The sequence below is a fragment of the Dermacentor albipictus genome, chromosome 3 (genome assembly GCF_038994185.2).
Source record: "Dermacentor albipictus isolate Rhodes 1998 colony chromosome 3, USDA_Dalb.pri_finalv2, whole genome shotgun sequence".
Lineage (NCBI taxonomy): Eukaryota > Metazoa > Arthropoda > Arachnida > Ixodida > Ixodidae > Dermacentor > Dermacentor albipictus.
The window spans coordinates 119,878,075-119,901,178 of NC_091823.1; the positions used below are offsets into that span (position 1 = coordinate 119,878,075).

At 47.9% G+C, this 23,104-nt stretch overlaps 1 protein-coding gene across 2 annotated transcripts in view; it reads left to right on the plus strand.

Moving 5' to 3' along the window:
• LOC135919475 (uncharacterized) overlaps nt 1-23,104 on the plus strand; it is a 138,342-nt gene that overhangs the window by 32,328 nt on the left and 82,910 nt on the right. For both annotated transcript variants that reach the window (XM_065453309.2, XM_065453310.2), the window contains exon 3: nt 9,051-9,246. In XM_065453309.2, the coding sequence (XP_065309381.1) occupies nt 9,051-9,246 (196 nt within the window). The remainder of the gene's footprint in view (nt 1-9,050; nt 9,247-23,104) is intronic.

The following is a 23,104-nucleotide window of genomic DNA, read 5'->3' on the forward strand; positions in this document are numbered from 1 at the left end:
CTCCTGTCCGAACTGGAAGAAAGAAAAAGAGATAATCACCCTTAAAGTCAAGGAAAATCTTTCGTTTAAGGAAGCCTGTAAATGGTGCTCACCTTTCCACAACACACCTTATGCTGATGCGGCGTGTCGGGGGGCAGCGTCGCAGCGGCCATTGCCAAGTGCCCAGCCCACGAGGAGCGAGCAGGTACCTTTGGCCCCTGCCCCCAGGGTGGAAGTAGGTAAGCCTACTCCATCCAACCAGCAAACAGACCAAGCTGCCCTTGGGTTGCCGGCCACACAAGAGTTATCTGCGGCAACCTGCGCTACACGCAGTGAACCCGGAAAAGCGATAGCGGCCCAGAAGGTAGACGCAGCCGAGTCTGCCCCTACCTCCCTGGCCCCTCCCAGCGCTGGCAACAGCCGGCGCAGCCAAATCCCCCAGGGAGCCCTATCGACCTCCGGGCTGGTGGGCGCAGAGGTCTTGCCCTCCAAGGCGGGACCCTCGCTGGTAACTTCTCGCTTGCAAGAGCACGTGTCCGGCGCCTCACAAGAGGCAATGGACACTACACGTATCCTCAAGGCGCACCAAGCGCCTAAGAAGCGGCGAGGCTCCCTCGAACGCTCCAGGAAGGGCAAAACCCCGATTACAGGGCCTCGAAAGAGCTCTGTAATCTAAGGCACAACTTCTGTCTCCGTACACACAGCACTAATTTACTTTAAATATGGATACACAAATATTACAATGGAACGCCAGGGGACTCTTACATAACCTAGATGATGTCACGGAACTCCTGCGTAAATATAGTCCAAAGGTGCTGTGTTTACAAGAGACCCATTTCAAACGTACACGGACAGGCTTTCTACCACAATTTAACATTTCCCGCAAAGACCAGGACGATGCTCTCGCTTCGTCCGGTGGTGTCGCTATTATAGTGGATAAGCGTGTAGCATGTCAGGCCTTGAAACTCCGAACGCCTCTTGAGGCAGTTGCGGTCCGAGCCTTACTGTTAGGAAAACTCGTTACAATCTCCTCTGTGTACATACCACCCCACTATCGACTCAAAAGAACAGAATTTCTTAGCCTAATCGATGAGCTGCCTGAGCCCTACGTACTCGTTGGGGATTTCAACGCGCACCATTATCTCTGGGGAGACTCTCGTTGCGATGTAAACAGCCGCCTAATAGAAAATTTTCTTGTTTCTTCAGGCGCATGCTTATTAAATAAAAACGAACCGACATTCTATAGCATAGCACATGGCACGTACTGTTCGATAGATTTAGCTATGTGCTCGGCTACACTTGTACCATGCCTGGAATGGGAGCTGGTTAAAAACCCCTATGGGAGTGATCATTTTCCCATCTGCCTCAAAATTTTGAACAAAATGAATTCCTACCACACCCCCCTCAATGGAAAGTTGCATCCGCAGATTGGAAAAAGTTTAAGGCAATCACCCAGATGCAGCGAGATGCTTTTAAAGATTTTAGTGTGAACGATGCTATTGCTTAGTTTACCGCTCTTATAATTGACGCTGCAATAGAGTGCATTCCACAAACGCAGGGGACTACAAAAAAGAGGCGCGTGCCGCGGTGGAATGAGCAATGCAAGAATGCGCGTAAGGAGCAAAACAAAGCCTGGCGCTTACTACGTCGATCTCCAATGGCAGAAAACCTCATCAACTTTAAGCACGTGAAATCCAAAGGCCGATGAACGCGTCGGATCGCTAAAAGAGAAAGCTGGGAAAAATAGGTCACAAGCATAAGTTCCTATACACAAGAAGCAAAAGTCTGGAACAGGCTAAGAAAATTAATTACTCGACAAACCTACAACATGCCTTTGGTTGATGATGAAGGCCACAGCCTTCAAAACCAGCCGAAAACTCTCGGAGAACACTTCGAGCGAGTTTCTAGCTCTGCGAACTACTCACAGTTATTCCAGCAACATAAACAGATAGCTGAAAGTAAGGCGCTGAACCGTAAAGCTAGTGGAAGTGAGCCGTACAATCATCCTTTTAGCATTGCTGAGTTCAGTGCTTCCTTGAACGGCTGCACGAAATCGGCACCAGGAGCCGACAGAGTCATGTACATAATGATAAAACATCTTCACCCTGACGCACAGATGGCTCTATTGTCTATTTTCAACACTATCTGGGAAACAGGAGACATCCCATTGACATGGAAAGAGGCGATTGTAGTCCCTGTCTTGAAACAAGGTAAAGATCCTTCCTCTGTGGCAAGCTGCCGGCCCATAGCGCTCACAAGTTGTCTATGTAAGCTCTTTGGCAAAATTATAAATCGCAGGCTCTTGCACTTCCTTGAATCAAACAAGCTCCTTGACCCATATCAGTGTGGTTTTAGGGAAGGCCGATTGACGACAGACCACCTCGTTCGCATTGAAGCATACATTCGCGACGCTTTCATACATAAACAGTTCTTTCTTTCTGTATTCTTAGACGTGGAAAAGGCTTCAGATACCACGTGGCGGTATGGAATTCTACGTGACTTATCGGAAATGGGCATCTGCGGGAAAATGCTCTATGTAATAGAAAGCTATTTATCAAATCACACGTTCCATGTTAAAATTGGTAAGATCCTCTCGAGGCCATTTCTACAGGAAACTGGGGTACCGCAGGGTGGCGTGCTTAGCTGCACACTTTTTATCATGAAAATGAATTCTTTGCGCTCATCAATACCACGTAATATATTTCATTCGGTATGTGTTGATGACGTTCAGATTGGATTTAGGTCATGTAATCTCGCTATCTGTGAGCGACAAGTACAGGTCTGTCTAAAGAAGGTGTCTAAGTGGGCTGATGAAAATGGCTTTACGCTCAATGTCAGCAAGAGTACCTGTCTTCTTTTCACACAAAAGAAGAGGTCTTATAGCAAATCCTGAAGTTGAACTTCAGGGGCAGCATATACCTTTGAGCACAGAACACAAATTTTTAGGCGCAATTTTACACACAAAATTAACCTTTATTTCACGCCTTAAGTACCTCAGACACAAATGCCTAAAATCCATGAACATTCTTAAAATTTTGTCGCACACAACGTGGGGTAGTGATAGAAGATGCATAATGAACCTTTACAAGAGCCTCATTCGAACATGCTTAGATGATGGGGCAATATGTTATCAATCGGCTAGCCCGAGTGCATTGAAGATCCTAGATCCGGTACATCACCAAGGTATCCGCCTGGCGACCGGTGCCTTTAGGACAAGTCCTGTAGAGAGTCTTTACGTTGAAGCTAATGAGTGGTCGCTTCATCTTCAGAGGTCGTATTCAAGTTTTATGTATTTTTTAAAGGTAAATGCAAACCGTGAACATCCCTCTTACTCAAGTGTAAACAACATGACATCTGCAACTCTATTTAATAATCGACCGGCAGTTAGAGACCCTTTCTCACTGCTTGTACGGAAATTCACTCAAGAAATGGATGTTCCACTTTTTGAAAGCCCTCTAATTGCTCCTGTCACGCTATGTTCGCCGTGGCGATGGCAGCTAGTTGAGTGTGATACTTCGTTCGTTGAAATAACGAAGAACGCTCCCCAGGTGCACATTGAAATGCACTTTCTTGAACTTCAATCGAAGTACTCTTGCCAGGAATTTTACACAGATGCCTCAAAGTCACATGCCGGCGTTTCGTATGCAGCCGTCAGTCCATCATTTTCAGGCTCTAACGTCCTGTACCCAGAAACAAGCATATTCACTGCTGAGGCATATGCTGTACGGACAGCTGTTAAACATATGAAGAAAATGAAATTACAAAAGGCCATTATATTCACAGACTCCCTTAGTGTCGTAAAATCCCTAATGTCATTCCAGAAACGCAACCATCCTGTACTCTATGAGCTATATTCGCTCCTGTGTACAGCATATACATCTAATCAGCACGTCATAGTATGTTGGGTACCTGGGCACAGAGGCATTAAGGGCAACATGCTTGCAGATGAAATTGCCACATCCATTGCAATGAAAGCTGGCAGCTGTTCCGTAGGTATCCCTACCTCAGACTTAAAGCCATTTTTGCGCAAAAAACTTCGAAGGCATTGGCAACACAAGTGGGACACCGAAACCTCGAATAAACTCCATTTGATCGAGCCACAATTAGGAAATTTGCCACCGATAACGAAAATAAGGCGAATCGAGGTCAGTTTCTGCCGCCTTCTTGGCGCACTCTTATCTCTTGACCCGTAGCGAACCTCCCATATGCTGTAGATGTGGCGAGACACTAACCATCCTCCATGTCTTGCTGGAGTGTAGAGAAATGGAAACTGAAAGGAAAAAACACTTCCCTCTAGCCGACCGACAGAACATTCCTTTTCATCCTGCAATGTTGCTTGGTGCTGACCCATTTTTTCACAGAAAGTCAGTTTTTAACTTTCTGGAAGATGCTAATTCATTGCACGTTATAGGCCGAAGAGATGCGTAGCACAGCACCTTACCAGACGCTACTGCTGCGATAGCAGCATTTTGTAGAGCACGTGCCTACAGGCCCTTGCATTTAAGGGCCTCTTGAGACAATAGTGCTATTGGTATTTGTATATTTTATTCCATCCTTCCATCAGAACATATCTTTTAAATTCATAGTACATCTGAAAAAGTCACTGTGACAATTTTAATATATATATATATTTATTTTACTATTGTTTTTAGGCCCATATACAGCCAGGTTACATTGTTATAACAACCACGACGCCATTGATCATTATTTGCATCACTGACTGCATTAAAACATTGCTTGGCGCTCTTTCGCCTAGAGTGGCCGTTGCGCCATAAAACCCCACATATCATCATCATTACACAAACCGAAATGCATTACGTTAAACTCGAAGATTTCATCCGGCGTTATGAGGGTAGTCTTCTCCTTGCCGGGGGTGCATAAGTATTTGGCAGTAGCCTGAGCGCAGATCAACAGAAGTAAGAGACAGAATTTAAACAGTCAATGACGTCATCCATACGTGGGTCCTTCTCTGTCACTGCGTTTAGGCGCCTGTAGTCGACGCAGAATCGCCATGAGTCTTCTTTCTTCTTGACCAATATAACTGGAGCCGCCCACGGTCTATTGGACTCCTGCATGACACCGTTCTGTAGCATGTGTGTAACTTATTTGGCGATCACTGTGCGTTCGGCTGATGAAACGCGGTACGGCTTCTGCCGTATTCGCGACGCTGTTACGGTATTGATGCGGTGGTATACGCGGGACTGCGGCGATAAATATGGACGCTCTTGTGCAAAGTCAAACACTAAAGCATATCGGGCAAGGAGCTTTTGCAGCGCTTGGTGGTGAGAAGAGGCAAGCGATTTAATAATCATGCTTTCTAATTTTGAAGAGTGATCGCTGAGCGACGAGCTTGCTTCCATGGAAGTAGCAAGTGCATGAATGCTTGCGACACTATCTTCCTGGAAGCGTACTACTTTCAGTCCGGTAGGCAATATGACTGACTCAGAGGGCACATTCACCATCCACACGTCAGCACAACCTTCTACAACTTCGGTAAGTGAGCGAGGGACAAATACATTTTTCTTTAGAGGGTTGACGTGTTCGTTTTCAATTAAAAACCAACGCGGGCGCGCGACGAGGTCACTGGGATGAACATTGCAGTCTGCGCAGGCACACGTACATCAGGGGACACGCAAAATACTATCCCTCAAGTCCTGGCTGTCCAGTACGCCCGTGATAGGGCTAGGAGGCTTGACCTCCCGGTCCCAACATGGAACTAGCCAGGCAGGTGGCAACACCTTGTACAGGACCAGAATAAAGTTTTTCCTCCCTCCTCCTCCTCCCTCCACTACTTGACAATCTCATGGCACGTCGTAGAGCGTTGGTGGTCTGACATCGCTGCTGAGCGAAATTTCACCAGCCCTGAAGTCGAATGTTGCTCCACACTCCCGTAAAAAGTCGATACCAAGAATGATGTCATGCTTGTAAAGTGCAAGTACAGTGAATTCCCTTCGAAATGCCTTTCCACCAACGGTTATGACAACTGAACGTACTTTCACAGGACGTAAAAGTTCACCGCCAACTCAGCGAAAAGTGGTATTTCCGTCCTAAGCAAACATCGATCACTTTCGGTCCTAGGATGTTCTTGAAAGAAAGGCACATCCCAGACACGGAAGCACCATTATCTACCAAGGCCAGAGTATTTACACCATCGACACAAACAGACACTTTGTTCTTTAACATTACGATAGGCGGAGGAATTTGAAAAACTGACCGTCTCGAGACCTCACTTCCATCGGTCGCACCAGCTAGTTTCCCAGCTGGGGCGGCGTAAGCGTGTGGCGACACCGAGATGGCGATTGACGTGTCCGGGTCGGCTGTGGAGTCAGACTGCGGTCGGATACTGGGGAGTCATTCCTTGACGTGTATTCTCGAGGTAGCTGAAGAAAAGGGACAAATGGTTGCCAGGTTGTAGCATTTTGCATCCGGGATGAATATGCGCGATCTCGCAGAGCACGCTGTGGGTGACGGCTGCAATACCTCGCGATGTGTCCCTGAGCCGAACAGCTGAAGCAAACAGGTGGCCTGCGATTTTCGATGAAGTTGGGCACAGATCTCCAAGACGTCTTGTGGACGGGAGACGTACGTCCCGGCTGTCTGTCATGTTGACGTTAAAAAATCTTGGGCGGAGGCTGGATCATGGGGCTCTGGGCATGGATGTTGTCGCAAACGAAACAGTCGCTATCGGCAGGTTATGGCCAGGCTGCCTGTGCCTCGCAGTAGCGCTCTTCAACGGAGCATTGGTGGCATCCGCGGTTGGCATCTGGGCCTTGAAAATGAGCCAGGTCAACTCTTATAACTCGTCGTACTAAGGCCGCGAGGCCGTTAGAGGCAGATACGTCCACACTTGCTCCTTTGGTCACATTGTCTAGGCGACTAAACTTGGGAAGAATGCAGCATGTTTTAAGAGCCTCGAACGTACGACAGTGACGGCTTAAGTCGGAAAGGGTAATGAGGGCGTCCTTAGAGATGGAAAAATTGTATACATATTCGGCAATTCCCGTGAGTAGGTGTCCAACCTTTTCATCGTTCGACATACTTGCTTGCAGAATTCCGCAAACTTACGGACTTCCTCAATGTAGGTAGTGCACGGCTCTCCCAGTAATTGAGCCCGTCGTGAAAGTGTCTGCTAAGCCCCTTTCTTTTTCGAAAGCGAATAACGAAAGCATTTCGTTATCTCCATGACGAAGTTGCCCCAAGTTGTCAGCGAGCCTTCGTTATTGTTGAATCACATAAGGGAAGTTCCGGCAAGGAAAGAGACAACGTTAGAAAGCTGCGCGTAGGCGTTCCATTAATTCTGGTGGCTCACCCTCTAGTAGTGCCTTAACCAGTCTTCGACGCACTCATTCGCTTTACCTGGGAATGTGCGTGGTTCTCGGTGAGGTGTCCAGTAGCCAACTAGCCTTAGGCGAATGCTTACTTCCGCGATTTGCTCGCGAACGTCGCCTCCGTCCGAATCACTCATGTCAGCGTCTCCCGGTGGTAACCCGGCGAACCGCTTGCTGCGTCGAAGGGGTAGTATACATAGGTCGTGTAATTGTTACTGGTTGAATGGGTTTAGCTGCAAGATGATAGATGGTTAGCGTAGAGCAAGGGACAAGACGGCTATGCAAGGACAACAGGCAGCGGCCGGCCCCTCGTGCAGGCCTCTACTTTCTTTTCATTCGGCTGTGCCGTGCAGCGCGACAATATTCTTCTCCTGTGCCATTTTTTTGCTGTTTGCGTCGGAAATATAGACCAGCTTGTTCACCTAGTCGTGTTATAGTAGCCTAATGGATGCCTCGCGCAACATTGAGTCAGTGCGCCGCTCTAGTGCTTTATGGGCGCCGCTTTTGGAAGTCAACGCTTTGCGAAGTGTAGCGCAATACCAAGCTGACTCCGGCAATCTCGGCGATGTCTTGCAATTTCCGCATTTTCACCGAGATATTAGGTGGTGCCATTGGGTGTGTGATGCCCACGTTGTGCGACTCTGGGGCGCCTGCTGAAGACAAACTGAACAGCGGTTGAGGCATAACGTGGGTGGAAAGGGATCCGAGCCTAGGTGCTAAAGAGCCGGCCTGGAGAGCGTTTAACATTTTACGAGATTTGGTGCCTGTCGCGGCAAAAGCAAAGTGTGATTTGGAGCTCTGTGAACAAGGGCTGCCTAAGGCATTCATGCAACTATTTGAAAATTTTTTCATCGTACCGCGTTGCAGCCTATGCGAAATAATGATGACGATAAAACTGTTACTACTCGTATAATTAAAACCTACCTTCGGAGGGACATATGGGGACTGGAACTACCTTTCCACAAACATCATTCTTTGTTGCAGTTCAGCTCAGTCGCGAGAACAGTGTTAAATTTACAGCTATTTCGAAATTACCCATCCCAGGCTATGGAGGCATTAATATGTTTCGAATTAATGAATGAAGATGCGCTTGGTTTGAAATAATTCCGAGGTGCATAAACCTACATCAGTATGGACAGTAACCCAGCAGATTGAAAGGGTCGTCGAATGTGGTCGGATGCTACGCGTTGTTGGCGGACGTTCAGCGCCATCTGGCATAAACAGTTGCACGCGGTGGTTTGGTGATCGCGTGGTGCGTACCTTTTTGCAATATTGACACGTGTACTTATCTTTATCGGGCGACCAAGCTTCGCCACCTAACAAACGTTGTCGCACAGCGCGGGACGCGCCTGCGTGTATCCGAAGTTTCTGGAAAGTTATCGATGCTTCTATCCGCTGTCTGTTGTCGCCGAACCTTATGTTATCTGATGTCATCGTGTGACGCGAATGGTGTAGAACTTTGTGGAAGGCACGCAGGTCCCAACGATTAGTCTGGAACATTCGATGACTGCTGTATAAAAGCCGACGCGCTGGACCCACTGATCAGATTTCCGACGATCGCCGACCGTGTTCGCCGCTATCGTTGTGCTATAAGTGTAGCCTGTTTTTGTGGGCACAGGTTCGCCCAATAAAAGCTAGTTTTGTATTCCACCGTATTGCTTATTTCTTCACCGTCACTACTACGTGACAATATAGAATAAAATAAAGCAGGACTAATTTCGCGCGTTGTTGTTTTCTTTCCAGCGAGGACTACCCGATTTCCCTTGGCACGTTTAACGACCACGAAGGTACCTTTGTGAAACTGATCTTTCGCGGAACAGACGAACTGAAAGTGGAGCAACGCCGCAACGGAAATACAATGAATATTGACACTTGGAAAGAGAGGACTACAAAAGGCTTACATGTTCTCCATTTCGTGAAAAAAGAGGACCAATTGGAGGTATGTGGTGCAATGCTTCCTTTATCTGGTTTCTTACAAACTAAAGGGATGTATGTCTACACTAAGGCAACTAGTTGTGTGTGTGTATGCGGGTGGGGACGAGGAGTTCGGGTTAGCAGGCGGACAGTGCTCCCAAATCAAGCTCAAACAAGTAACGTCCCTTGTCCAGAAACAGTTGAAATTGAAAATACCGAAAATCAATAATTGCATGGCTTGCAGTCTTGTCGCTATAAGTTTTTCTTCCTGCAGGGGCGCCTGCGTAAGCAGGCGTTTGGTGTGCTGCCAAGTGTTTGTCAAGGTGTGTTGCCAAGTGCCAAGTCATGTGTTGTTTGTTGTGGTGCTTAGCCGTGCGCGGCTTAGCCTTGTCTGGGAAAAGGGGGTTCCTTGGGGTTGAGCCAGTGCCGGATGGAGGCAACACACCTATCGGGCCTCTGCTCCACGTAGGTGGCACCTCCAGACTGACCGACCTAGAAGAAATTGGCAGTCGTCTTTTCCTGTCTTTCTCTCCGGTCTTCGTCTTTCTCTCTCGCCTTTTCACCTTTCCTCTCTTCACTTCTCAATTCTGAATTTCTGGGCGGCAAGGATTACCCATCTGTAGTTATTCAACTTTCACATTTTATATTAGGTATAGCGGCGATGCATGGCTGGCATGTGCAGGTATTCTTAGAACCTTGTAGCGTCCCCTTGTTGGGCTCGGTGGTAGACGGCTACTATCACCGAATTTTTCGACGTTAAATGGCAAGCGTTCTTGCACCATTACCTGATCGATCCGTGAAGACGGAGCGCGCTGCTGTAACATTCAGCTTTTTATGCAACCAAAACAGTCGTTTGCTAAGTTTTACGTTGTACACTGTCAGCACGATACCCAAACAGTAAGATTGATCTCATCATGCGTTCTTGCGAAATGTCTCACGGAAGCAACTGGTCTAGCTTACAAATTAACGAAGATGGAAAGCGGTTACCTTCTTCCAGAACTTTGCGACAAACTACAATATAACAAACTGTCGAAACTTGTGGCATTTGGGAAAATTCCCGACTCAGTGGGCCCACAAAGCACGACGAACACCACGCGCGGAGTCGCCTCGGAAGATGAACATCTCGAACTCAGAGTGAAAGCGAGCTACTTGATGGCCCCGCAGGGACGTCTGCGTAAGCAGGCGTTTGGTGAATGGCGCCATCACGTGCCCGAGAACATGGGGGTTGGACCCTACCACTTCAAACTGTGCGTTGCTTAGCCTTGCCCGGGGAAAAGGTCATCCTGGGGTTTGAGCCGGGGACGAGTGTTTGGTCCTTTAAGCCCTTTCGGCAGGGGTACACACTTCTTTGGCCTTGGCTTCACGTAGAAGTCCTGGCCCGGACCGACACACCTGGGGGAAATGGCCAATTGCCTTTTCCTGTCCCCGTGGCGAATCTTCGTCTTTCTCTCACACTTTCAGTCTTGCCTGTTTTCCACTCAATTAATTTTACTTCTCGTTTTCCAGGCACTAAGCGTTAACCATGTGTACCTCCCCAGTCTTGGGTACATATTGTTATGGAAGGATGAAAGAAGAGAGAGGAAGAAAAGATCGGAGACGCTCGCTGCTGCGTGTTGTTGTTGGTGATCCATCTTAACTACTCTGACTCATCCTCTCTATATATTGTAAACATAGTCTTCCTATACTCGCAGCATCCCCGTAACATGTTGGTGGAGGAGCGGGCTATCGCGGCTTGAAACGGAGCTCGGCACTGGACGCCGCATCACCGTCCGCACCATGAATGTCGGTGAGCACGCGGGATCAGTGTCGTTGCCGCCTCCAACGTCACCGTCGCCCGCTACATCAGTGTCACCTTCGGTTGTGGTTGCGCAACCTAAAGATCCTGGAACGTTCTGCGGCCCCGATGGCGCCGACGCCGAAGAGTGGGTGGCTATGAGTGTAATCAACAGATGGGACCCAACGCTAGTGCTAGCTAGCCTGTTCTACCTATGAAGCTCGGCAAAGGTGTGGTAGGAAAAACACGAAGTGGAGCTAACCAGCCGGGACCAATGCAAAGAGAAGTTGACAGAGTTGTTTGGGAAACCAGCCTGGCGTAAAATTGCCGCAAAGCAGGAAGTGGCTTCCCACGCCCAATCCCCAACGGAGTCCTATGTCTGCTACATCCAGGACGTGCTGGCACTTTGTCATAAAACCGATCACAACATGACAGAAGTTGAGAAGGTCGGGCACGTGCTTAAGTGCATTGCTGACGGCGCCATTAATCTGCTCATGTGCAAAAGCTGCTCTACAGCTGATGCTATCATTAAAGAGAGCGGACAATTCGAGTAGGCCAAAAGCCGGTGCCTCTTGACCCATTGACCAGATTTGCCAATAACAATACTGCCGCAACGTCGACGTGTGAAGATCAACCCGCAGTTGATCCACAGCGTGCATCGCCCTCAGAGAACATGGAGCGAATCGTTCCACGTGAATTGGATGCGATGGCGCTCGCAGCTTTCTGTTCGCGTAGCCATGATGCTACCACTTTTTCCGTTCCACTCGTACAAGCCATTGTTCACCAGGAACGTGAAAAGATTGGTTTACATTCTGTATGTGCTGTCGCCAATCCCAGAGCTAACGAACAGCCTTGCAGTATTTTTGCTCCACCCCGACGCTTCTCTGTGCGTTATTGCAACCCGACTGAGTGGAGAACTATGGACGACCAGCCGATCTGTTTCACCTGTTGCCTCATTGGTCATGTCGCCCGATACTGTCGTAACTTGTGGGCCTCAACGCCTCGCACGCCTACCAACCTGAGCCGTTTTGATGCAAATGTCCACAATGTTTCATCCACCGCAGACTGTAACAGCGCCGACAACTCTGCTAGGAACACATGGTACAGTTGATCCCCATCACCTCGCGGACACCAGTCTCGCTCACCACAAACACGTCGTCCATCTTCCCGTTCGCCGCAGCCACGTCGCCTTTCGTCCACTGTGACGCTTGGCCGCACCCTTTCGGAAAACTAAGAAATGCAACCCTCGAAGGTGGTGCTGTATTGCCCACTACCGCAGCAAATCCTCTGTCAGTGCCCACAAGGAGAAGCGTAATAGACGTTAAAATAGATGGCGTACATATGCAAGCACTCGTCGACACTGGAGCCCACATATCTGATCAGTGCTTGCCTACGCAGATTTTCAAAGAAGATCCTCACCCCAGCTACTGCCCGAGTGCTTCATGTCGCCGGCGATGGCCTGCTGGTTGTTCTTGTATTGTGTACTGCGCGGAAGGTATAGGCGACCGCCCTACTTCTGTTTTATTTGCTCTGATCGACAACTGCCCTCACGACGTTATCCTTGGATTGCACTTTTTATACACTCATTCTGCTCTCATCGACTGCGCGACCGTTCTTCAGTTGGGACTGCCTCAGCTCGCCAATGCTCCGAACACCGCACTTGTACTCGCTTCACGTTGAGCGTCTGTCACCCGAGGCAGTAACATACGTCACATTCACCGCCCAGCCAGAGGTTCCTGACGGTGAATATGCGCTTCACCCCATCATCGACGTGCTTTTGAACTGGAACGTTGCTGTCCCGCCTACGTTGGTCACAGTTACTAATAACGACGTCGTTCTACCGCTTCTGAATTTTAGCCTGTGCCCTCAAGTGATTCTGGCCGGCATGTTCTTGGCCAGCGTTTCTAGTGGTTCCAAATCTGACATTGAGAGTCTGAATGCCGAGAGTGGCTTATTAGCGCCAAGCGCAGCTCACATCTCTGGTTCCTTAACGGATGACTTCGCGAAAATGATTGCACCTGACCTCACCTCTGCACAGGCCACAGATATACGTCTCCTGCTGGAATCGTGCAGTGAGATCTTTGATTTCGGCGACAGGCCTTTAGGCCAAACATCTGTTCTTCACCACGGTATAAACACTGGAGACACGAATCCTATTCGTCAGCGTCCCTATCGGGTATCGCATGCTGAATGTCGGGTCATCCAATCAGAAGTGGACAAAATGTCCCGCAAAGGTGTCGCCGAGCCATCAGCCAGCCCTCGGCCTTCACCTGTTGTCCTTGTGAAAAAGAAAAATGGTACTGGGCGTTTTTGCGTCGATTATCGTCACTTGAACAAGAGCACGTGAAAAGACGTTTGCCCACTCCCAAGCGTCAATGACGCCTTGGTCTGCTTGCACGGAGCTAAATACTTTTCGTACATCGACCTCCGATCCGGCTATTGCAAAATTTCGCTTGATGAAATGGGCCGCGAGAAGACGGCCTTCATCACGCAGAATGCCTTATATCAGTTCAAATTAATGCCCTTTGGTCTATGCAACGCTCCTGCGACATTTTAACGTATGATGGGCTCTTTTCTGCGAGGCTACAAATGAACCACCTGTCTTTGTTACCTTGACGACGTTATTTTTTTCTCTCACGTTCGGCAGCCACCTTACCCGAATCGCTGCAATTCTTGCGGTCTTCCGAAAAGCCGTCCTTCAACTGAACTCCACGAAGTGTCCATTTGGGCGCCGTCAGATTACCGTGTTGGGACACCTCGTTGACGCATCGCGTGTTCAACCAGATCCGGAAAAAGTTCGCGCCGTAGGCAGTTTCCATTAGCCACGTTCTGCTTCTGACGTGCGCCGCTTCGTGTGCCTGTGTTCTTACTTTCACCGTTTCGTCAATAACTTCGCCGACGTTGCTCGGCCGCTGACAGATCTTCTAAAGAAGAACACGCCATTCTCATTGGGCTCGCAGCAGGCTGAAGCGTTCGCCGCTGTCATCGGGTTTCTGACCAGCCCTCCGATACGTGCCCACTTCGATCCATATGCACCGACGTCCACGCTGACGCAAGCGGCTATGGCATAGGCACTGTTCTCGCCCAACAACAGAATGGTACCGAGTGCGTGATAGCTTACGCCAGCCACCTGCTGTCGCCTGCGGAGGAAGATTACTCCATCACCTAGCGGGAGTGCTTGCCTTCAGTTTGGGCTGTGGCCAAGGCTCGGCCATATTTGTACGGTCACACGTTTTCGGTCGTCACAGACCATCACGCACTCTGCTGGCTGTCTCCCCTTCGGGACCCATCTGGACGGCTTGGTTGCGGACTTTGCGGCTACAGGAATATTCATTTAGTGCGCATTACAAAACTTCGCCTTCTGGTTATTTCAGTCATGAGACTGAAATAATAAGAAGAATAAGAATGGGCTGGGGTGCGTTTGGCAGGCATTCTAAGATCATGAACAGCAGGTTGCCATTATCCCTCAAGAGCAAAATGTATAACAGCTGTATCTCAACAATACTCACATACGGGGCAGAAACCTGGAGGCTAACGAAAAGGGTTCTACTTAAATTGAGGACGACGCAACGAGCTATGGAAAGAAGACTAATGCGTGTAACGTTAAAGGATTAGAAAATAGCAGATTGGGTGAGGAAACAAACGCAATTTAATGACGTCTTAGTTGAAATCAAGAAAAAGAAATGGGCATGGGCAGGACATGTAATGAGGAGGAAAGATAGCCGATGGTAATTAAGGGTTACGGACTGCCCCGTAGTGGCGTCTGCGTCAGCAGGCGTTTGGTGTGTTGCGACACCACGTACCCGAGCACACGAGGGTTGGCCCCTCCCGCGTGTAACCGTGCGCGGCTTAGCCGTGTGTGGGGAAAGGAGGATCCTGGGGGTTGAGCCGATGCTGGGTGTTTGGACCTTTGAGGTCCCCGGCGGAGGCAACACACCTCTTCGGCCTCGGCTTCACATAGACGGCACCTTCAGACTGACCCACCTGGAGGAAACCGGCAGTCGCCTTTTCCTGTTCCCTTCTCCAATCTTCATCTTTCTCTTCCACTTTTCCATCTTTCCTGTCTTCGCTTCACTTCTTATTACTTGCGTATTTCCTGGCGGCAAGGGTTAACCGTGTGTAATATATCCTGACTTGGGTATATATATATATATATTAGGTTATAGCGGCGATGCATGGCTGGAGTCTGCAGGTATTCTTCCAACCTTGTAGTGTCCCCTTGTTGAGCTCGGTGTTGGGTGGCCACCATCGCCGCTGAAATTTCCAATGCTATATGCAAGCAACTTTCCTCCGTTACCTGATCGCCCCCTGAAGAGGGGGCGCACCGATGAAACATTCACTTTCTTAATGCAGCCAAAACAATCTTTTCTAAAGTACCACGTTGTACATAGTCAGCACGATAAGAAAACAGTCAGAATGATCTCACCATTTGTTGTTGTGAAACCTCTCACTGAAGCAATTGGCCCAGCCTATAAAGCAACGAAGATGGGAAGTGGTGATCTTCTCGAACTTCGCGACAAAGCGTAATATGACAAACTCTTGAAACTTGTAGCATTTGGGGAAATTCCAGTCTCAGTGGGCCCACAAGATCCATGAACACAGTGTGCGGGGTTATCTCAGAAGATGACCTTCTCGAACTGACTGAAAGCGAACTACTAGAAGGATGGCAAGAGCAAAACGTAGTAAAAGTGCACAGAATAACGTTAGGGCGAGATGACAAACAAATAACGACGAAACACATAATCATTACTTTCGGAGCCAGCAACCTGCCTGAAACAATAGAAACCGGCTACTGAAAGCTTCGTGTTAGACCATAAATCCCAAATCCGCGTCGATGCTTCAAGTGTCAGCGTTTTGGGCATGGGTCGCAAACCTGCAGAGAGCGTGATACTTGTGCTGAGTGTAGTTCTTCTAAACACGCTTCTGACATCTGTACTTCACCAAACCACTGTGCCAACTGTGAAGGAGATCACCCCGCCTACTCGCGATCGTGCCCCTCGTGGAAAAAAAGAGAAACAAATAATAGAACGGAAAGTCAAACTAAACCTATCTTTTCCAGAGGCACGTAAACGTTTCGCTCTCCACAACCAGTCTAGTCCTTCGTACACCGATGTGGCGCGCCGGGGGGCCGCGCTACATCCTTCGGCGGCTGCCCAAGTCACACGGAGTGTGACAGTGGTCACGCCATCAGCTCCCCAGGCTGGAACACCCAGCGCCGTTCCAGCCCCCGCAAAGGAGGAACAGCAGACGCCGGGCCTCTTGAACACAGGGCCACTGCCCGTGCAGATAGGCCCAACACCCCCGCGAACGTGCCAGCTCCGCAGGCACTATCCACCGCGTCAGACGAGGTGATGGGTACGAGTACAAATCCGGCGTCTCAGAGGCCCAAGGAATGGCGCAGCTCCCTCGAGCGCGTCCGGAAGATAGAGAGATATCATTTCATGGGACCTGGAAAGGTCTCGTGAGCTTATATAATCTATATTTCTTAGACACACAGACCAACACACATACATTATGGATACGCAGATAATACAATGGAATGTCAGGGGTTTACTCCACAACCTCGACGACATTAGGAACTCTTAAAAAAGTACAACCCAAAGGTGCTGTGTGTCCAAGAAACGCATCTTAATCCTTCACACACGAACTTTCTCCGGCAGTATGCCACTAACCGAAAAGACCGAAACGACGCCCTTGCCTCGTCTGGCGGTGTGTCAATAATTGTAGGTAAGGGGGTTGCTTGCCAGCAATTACAGCTTAAAACACACCTAGAGGCAGTAGCAGTCCGTGCGATACTGTTTGATAAACTGTTAACAATTTCCTGACTATACATCCCCCCAAACTACCATCTTTCAAAAACAGAATTCCAAAGCTTTATGAATGAACTGCCCGAACCTTATATTGTCCTCGGTGATTTTAATGCGCACAACACCATTTCGGGAGGTTGTCGTTGTGATCCCAGGGGACGCTTAGTAGAAAGCTTCCTCTTCACTACAGGTGCATGCTTGCTAAATAATAAAGAGCCTACATTCTATAGCGTGGCAAACAATACATTTTGATCGATCGATTTAAGCATTGCATCTGGTACACTCGTACCGTATTTAGAATGGAACGTGCTTAAAAATCCATATGGGAGCGATCATTTTCCAATTGTCATAAAATTAGCAAAACGTGATGAATGCTCTCCATGCGTCCCCCACTAGAAAGTCGAGTTAGCCGACTGGAAACGTTATAAAGAACTCACCCGCATGACTTGGGAAGACATCTCTGCACTTTCTATTGATGACGTCGTGGCATATCTGACAGCATTTATTGTTGATGCGGCGTCACTATGTATCCCTGAATCAAAAAGGTCGCCCTTCAAACGACGTTCTCCCTGGTGGAATGCGGAGTGCAAAGAAGCTCGTAAAATCAAAATAAGGCTTGGAGTCACTTTCGCGAATCTCCAAATGCCGAGAATCTTATCAATTTCAAGAAACTAAAGTCACTAGGCGGAAGAACACGCCGCCGGGCTAAACTGGAATGTTGGCAAAAATACATCAGTACAATCAATTCATATACAGACGAACGGAAAGCCTGGAATGGGGTCAACAAAATAAAAGGCCGAGAAACTCATCCTTTACCTTTAGTAAACACACAAAGAGACACTATTGAGGACCGAGCTGATTCGCTAGGGGCACATTTCCAGTACATCTCGAGCTCATCCCATTACTCAGATACATTTTTAAGATATCAGCGACAAGCGGAACGACAGCCTCTGAACCAGAGAGTAAATAAAAATAACCTTACAACCGGCCATTTAACATGGTAGAATTTCAAGCTGCACTGAACTGTTGCAATAAATCAGCTCCTGGAGGCGATCGAATAGTTCATGAGATGATTGAACACCTACACGCCGAAACACACAAAACACTACTATCACCCTTTAATTCCATATTCTCTGTCAGTTACATTCCATCTGCCTGGAAGCAAGCAGCCGAAATTCCTATTCTCAAAGAGGGCAAGGATCCAAGTTCGCTCTGCAGCTACAGGCCTATAGCCCTGACAAGCTGCCTATGCAAACTCTTTGAGAAAATGGTAAACACACGCCTAATTCATTATCTTGAAAGCAACAAAATACTAGACCCCTTGCAGTGTGGTTTTAGGGAGAGTAGATGTACGACAGATTACCTTGTCCGCATGGAGGCGAATACCCGAGATGCCTTCGTGCACAAGCAGTTTCTATTAGCCGTATTTTTAGATATGGAAAAGGCATACGACACAACCTGGCGTTTTGGAATTCTTCGTGATCTGGCTTGTATGGGTGTCAGAGGCAATCTCTTGAACCTGTTTCAAAGCTACCCCTCTAATTGTACGTTCCGTGTGAGGGTTGGTAAAATGCGGTCTCGTCAATTTACACAAGAAACAGTTGTGCCACAAGGTGGTGTGCTGACCTACACGCCTTTCCTCGTAAAAATGAATTGCCTCTATAGCGTCATACCACGAACAATGTTTTATTCAGTTTATGTGGATGACGTACAGATAGGATTTAAACCATGCAATATTTCTATCTGTGAGCGACCTATACAGCTTTGCCTAAACAAAATATCTAAGTGGGCTGATGAGAATGGATTCAAGTTAAACCCCTAACCCTAACTTCTCTAAAAAGAGAGGTATAGTACCTGACCGTGTTGTCCATCTTAATGTACAGCCGCTATCTGTCAACCACGAACATAAATTTTTAGGAATAATCTTAGACTCGAAACTAACATTTGTCCCTCACCTTAGGTATCTGAGAGCGAGATGTCTTTAGACAATGAATTTACTAAAGCTCTTGTCCCGCACATCTTGGGGAAGTGACAGGAGATGCCTTTTGAGCTTCTAGAAAAGCCTTATACGGTCCCGCCTCGACTATGGAGCAATAGTATATAGCTCTGCTGCACCTAGTGCTTTAAAGATGCTACACGCCATTCACCACTTGGGTATACGCCTGGCTACAGGCGCTTTTAGGACGAGTCCCGTAGAAAGCCTGTATGTGGAGTGTAATGAATGGTCATTACATCTCCAAAGGACATATTTAACTTTTTCCTATGCTCTCAAGGTTAAATCAGACGTACAGCATCCATGTCACTCACCTATTCTTGAAGTGTTTTCAGCCAGATTATTTTGTAACCGCCCAGCTATTAGAGCTCCATTGAACCTTCGTTTGATAACACTGGCAGAAGAAACAGGTGTCTTAGTCCCAGAAAAGGTCCTAATGGCACCCACACGCCTGCTCCTACCATGGGAATGGCAGACCATTGAATGCGACGTCTCTTTCGTAGAAATATCTAAGAGGGCGCCAGAAGCACATACACAATTCCACTTTCGTGAACTTCAGGAGAAGTACTCCTGCACAGAATACTATACAGACACTTCCAAGTCCTCTAAAGCAGTTTCCTACGCAGCTCTCGGTCCTTCATTTTCAGTATCCGGGGCGCTAAATCCACACACAAGTATCTTTACAGCGGAAGCCTACGCTATACTATCGGCTGTTCAAAACATAAGGCTCACAAAACATGCTGGGGCTATTGTGTTTACAGATTCATTAAGTGTAGTCAGAGCCCTACTTAGTCCAAGAATATATAAGAACTCAGTTTTTAGTGAGCTGTACAGTCTGTTGTGCTCCCTATATATGTGCAATCAAGTGATTGTCATTTGCTGTGTACCTTGTCACAAAGGTATAAAAGGCAACGAAGCTGCTGACCAAAGCGCTAGGTCAGTAACGTTTAGCGATACAGATTCAAACCTAAAGCCTTTCCTACGCAGTAAATTGAGGAATCATTGGCAAGGCGAGTGGGATTCACAAGCAGTGAATAAGCTTCACATAATAAAACCAAAACTGGGGAACTGGATAAATGGGAAAATAGCAAAGTAGAAGGAAGTACTTCTTTGCCGATAAAGGATAGGCCACACATACGGTACCCACTCTCATCTCTTGACTGGGGGCGATCCTTCAACTTGTGTTAAGTGCGGCAATAGTCTCACAGTCCTACATGTTCTTATTCAATGCCCTGGAATAGAAACAGAGAGGAAAAATATTTCCCTGCTACATATCGCGAGAATATACCCCTTCACCCTGCATTTTTTCTTAGTGATGAACCGCTTTTTAATCTGCAAACAGTCTTAGGGTATTTAGCAGAAACGGACACCCCGAAAATCACTTAGCTAGGCAACGTTTAGCACACGACTAACAGCCCTGCACTCATGGGCTCTCTTGAGACTCTGGTGTCAGTGTTATGTTTTATTGCACCATGTTTTAACGAAAGCCCATTGCCATAGCGCACATCACATCCTAGTCACCGTCATTATTTAACACCTATATATTCTACGCCACTTACAGCGGAAGTTTTTAGGCCCTTTTACAGCCATATCACATCCACCATGATGAGTTCACTGTGCACGTCATCCACAATACATCGTCAACATTACCACTTGTCATGGCGCGCTTTGGCCAAACCTGGCCCTTGCGCCATAAAACACCACACATCATCAAGGGTTACGGAATGGGTTCCAAGGGAAGGGAAGCGTAGCAGGGGGCGGCAGAAAGTTAGGTTGGCGGATGGCATTAAGAAGTTTGCAGGGACGACATGGCCACAATTAGTATATGACGGGGTAGTTGGAGAAGTATGGGAGAGGCCTTTGCACTGCAGTGGGCGTAACCACGCTGATGATGATGATGACAAACCTGGACGTCTCCACAAGGACGCTCGCGTCACCACGTGGATGCTCCCAATCCTGTTGCCCATGATCCGGTGACCTGCGTGATGGCTTTGACTGACATGACCGACATGCGCGCTGAACAACAATGTGACGCATCCTTGCAGTCAATTATCGCCGGAGTGTAATCTGGCGGCACCGACGGCACGTGCCGCATGTTCGTGCTGCATGGCGGCATCCTCTACCACCGTACTATCAACCCTGATGGCCCTGAGTTGCTCCTTGTCTTTCCTCGTCATTTGCGATCTGTTATTCTCGAACAAGTCCACGATACACCGACTGCGGGACACCTCGGGGTTTTGCATACATACTACCGCGTACGATGCCGGTTCTTCTGGGCGGGTCTCTACCGCTCTGTATGTTGTGGTGTCGCAACTTGTGAATTGTGTCAGCGCTGGAAGAAACCTCCCCTGGCACCTGTCGGACGACTCCATCCTATTAGTTCCCTCTGAACCGTTCTTTCGCGTAGGCATTGACCTGCTTGGTCCTTTTCCTACGAAGACAAGAGGGAATAAGTGGATCACCGTCGCTACTGATTGCGCGACACCCTACGTGGTAACAAAGGCGTTGCCGACTAGTTGCTCAACAGGCATCGCCGATTTCCTCCTCCCCGACGTCATTCTCCACCATGGTGCAACTCTACAGTTACTTACAGACCGCGGCCGCTCTTTCTTACCTCGAGTTGTCGACGACCTCCTCCCCTCTTGTGCCACTGAGCACAAGCTGTCCACCGCTTACCACTCACAAACGAACGGTCTTACGGGACGTCTCAACCGAACAATCACAGAGGTGTCGATGTACGTCTCCAACGATCCCCGCGACTAGCACGCCACGCTAGCTTACGTGACGTTCGCGTGTAACTCGTCCCGACATGACACCGCAGGATATTAGGCCTTTTATCTCTTGTATGGTCGCAACCCACATTGCCGTTTGACACCATCTTCCCTTCTGTGCCGCGTGTTGCAACTGAGTACGCTCGTAAAGTCATCGATGGCGCTCGCTTGGCACGTCAAGTCGCCCGAACTCGTTTAATTGCCTCGCAGCGTATACAAAAAAAGCGTTACGACCACTGCCATCGCGATGTTAAGTTCGCGCCAGGTGCTCCTCTTGTCACCATGCTTTAAGTTGGCCTCTCCCAAAAGTTTCTCTCTGGCTACATAGAGCCTTTTGAAATCGTACGCCAAGTTATCGACGTAAATTACAAAATTTCGCCGCTGCACTTTGATGCGTCGTGAAGTCAGATGCCTGGTGACGTCGTGCACGTTTCGCCGCTAAAGCTATACGTCGCTCGCAAATCTTCGGCTACCATGCGCCGAGACGGCGCTTTGCCACCAGGGAAAGGATCCTGTTACTGAAGGATGAAAGAAGAGAGAGGCAGAAAAAGATCGGTGACGCTGGCGGCTGCGTGTTATTGGTGGTCAGCCATCTTAATTACTCTGACTCTTCCTGCCCGTGTAAAAATTTCTGACAACATTTTTAGACTGTCTCGAGACTATTGTTACTAGAAGCTACCAACAGTCAAATGAAATCCTACCAGCTGCCATTATACATCCTAACAACGCTCTAGTAACACCCTAGAAAGAATTGGCCACCAACTCCCAATAGAAACGAATTCATAGGATGTCTTTAGGCTTCCTACCAATTTAATATGAACATTTGTCTTTATACACCCTAGTAACATTATTTGCAAAAAAAAACAATGTTCATATATTTTCTGCCAACTTCCTACCAATCCCCAATTAACAGGCCTTCTTTCTACACCATATTGACATTCTTCCAATTGAAGAATGTTTGTAAACGTTCTGCCAACTTCCTACCAATCCCCTATTAACAGGCCTTCTTTATACGCCAAATTAACATTCTTCCAATTGAACAATGTTTGTAAACGTTCTGCCAACTTCCTACCAATCACCTATTAACATTTGTCTTTATACACTCCAGTAACATCCTATCAAGAATTCGTCACCATACTTCAATTGAAGCATGTTCATAGATGGTCCGTAAACATTCTACTAGCCGTCAACCAACACAAGTCCTTAGGCTCTGTAGTAACACTCGGGCAATATTTTACTTACATGTGCTTATGTACTTGCTACTGACGTCTTTCTATTCCCCTAGTAACATTTGTCCGACATCCGACCTAGTAGCATAGTGTAAAAATTTGTCAGTATGTGGGAACATGTTGGTAAAAGGCAGTACGCAACGTAGAAGGTGTAGTAGTAGAATGAGTAGGAAAGAGCATGTACATGGAAAACAAATGCAAGTTTGCACTGAAAGAAGTTTATTCACACAAGAATGTTTACACAAAATTGTGAGAGAATAGAGAAATTAATAAAATAATAAATGAATAATGACTTAGTTGATTACGGCA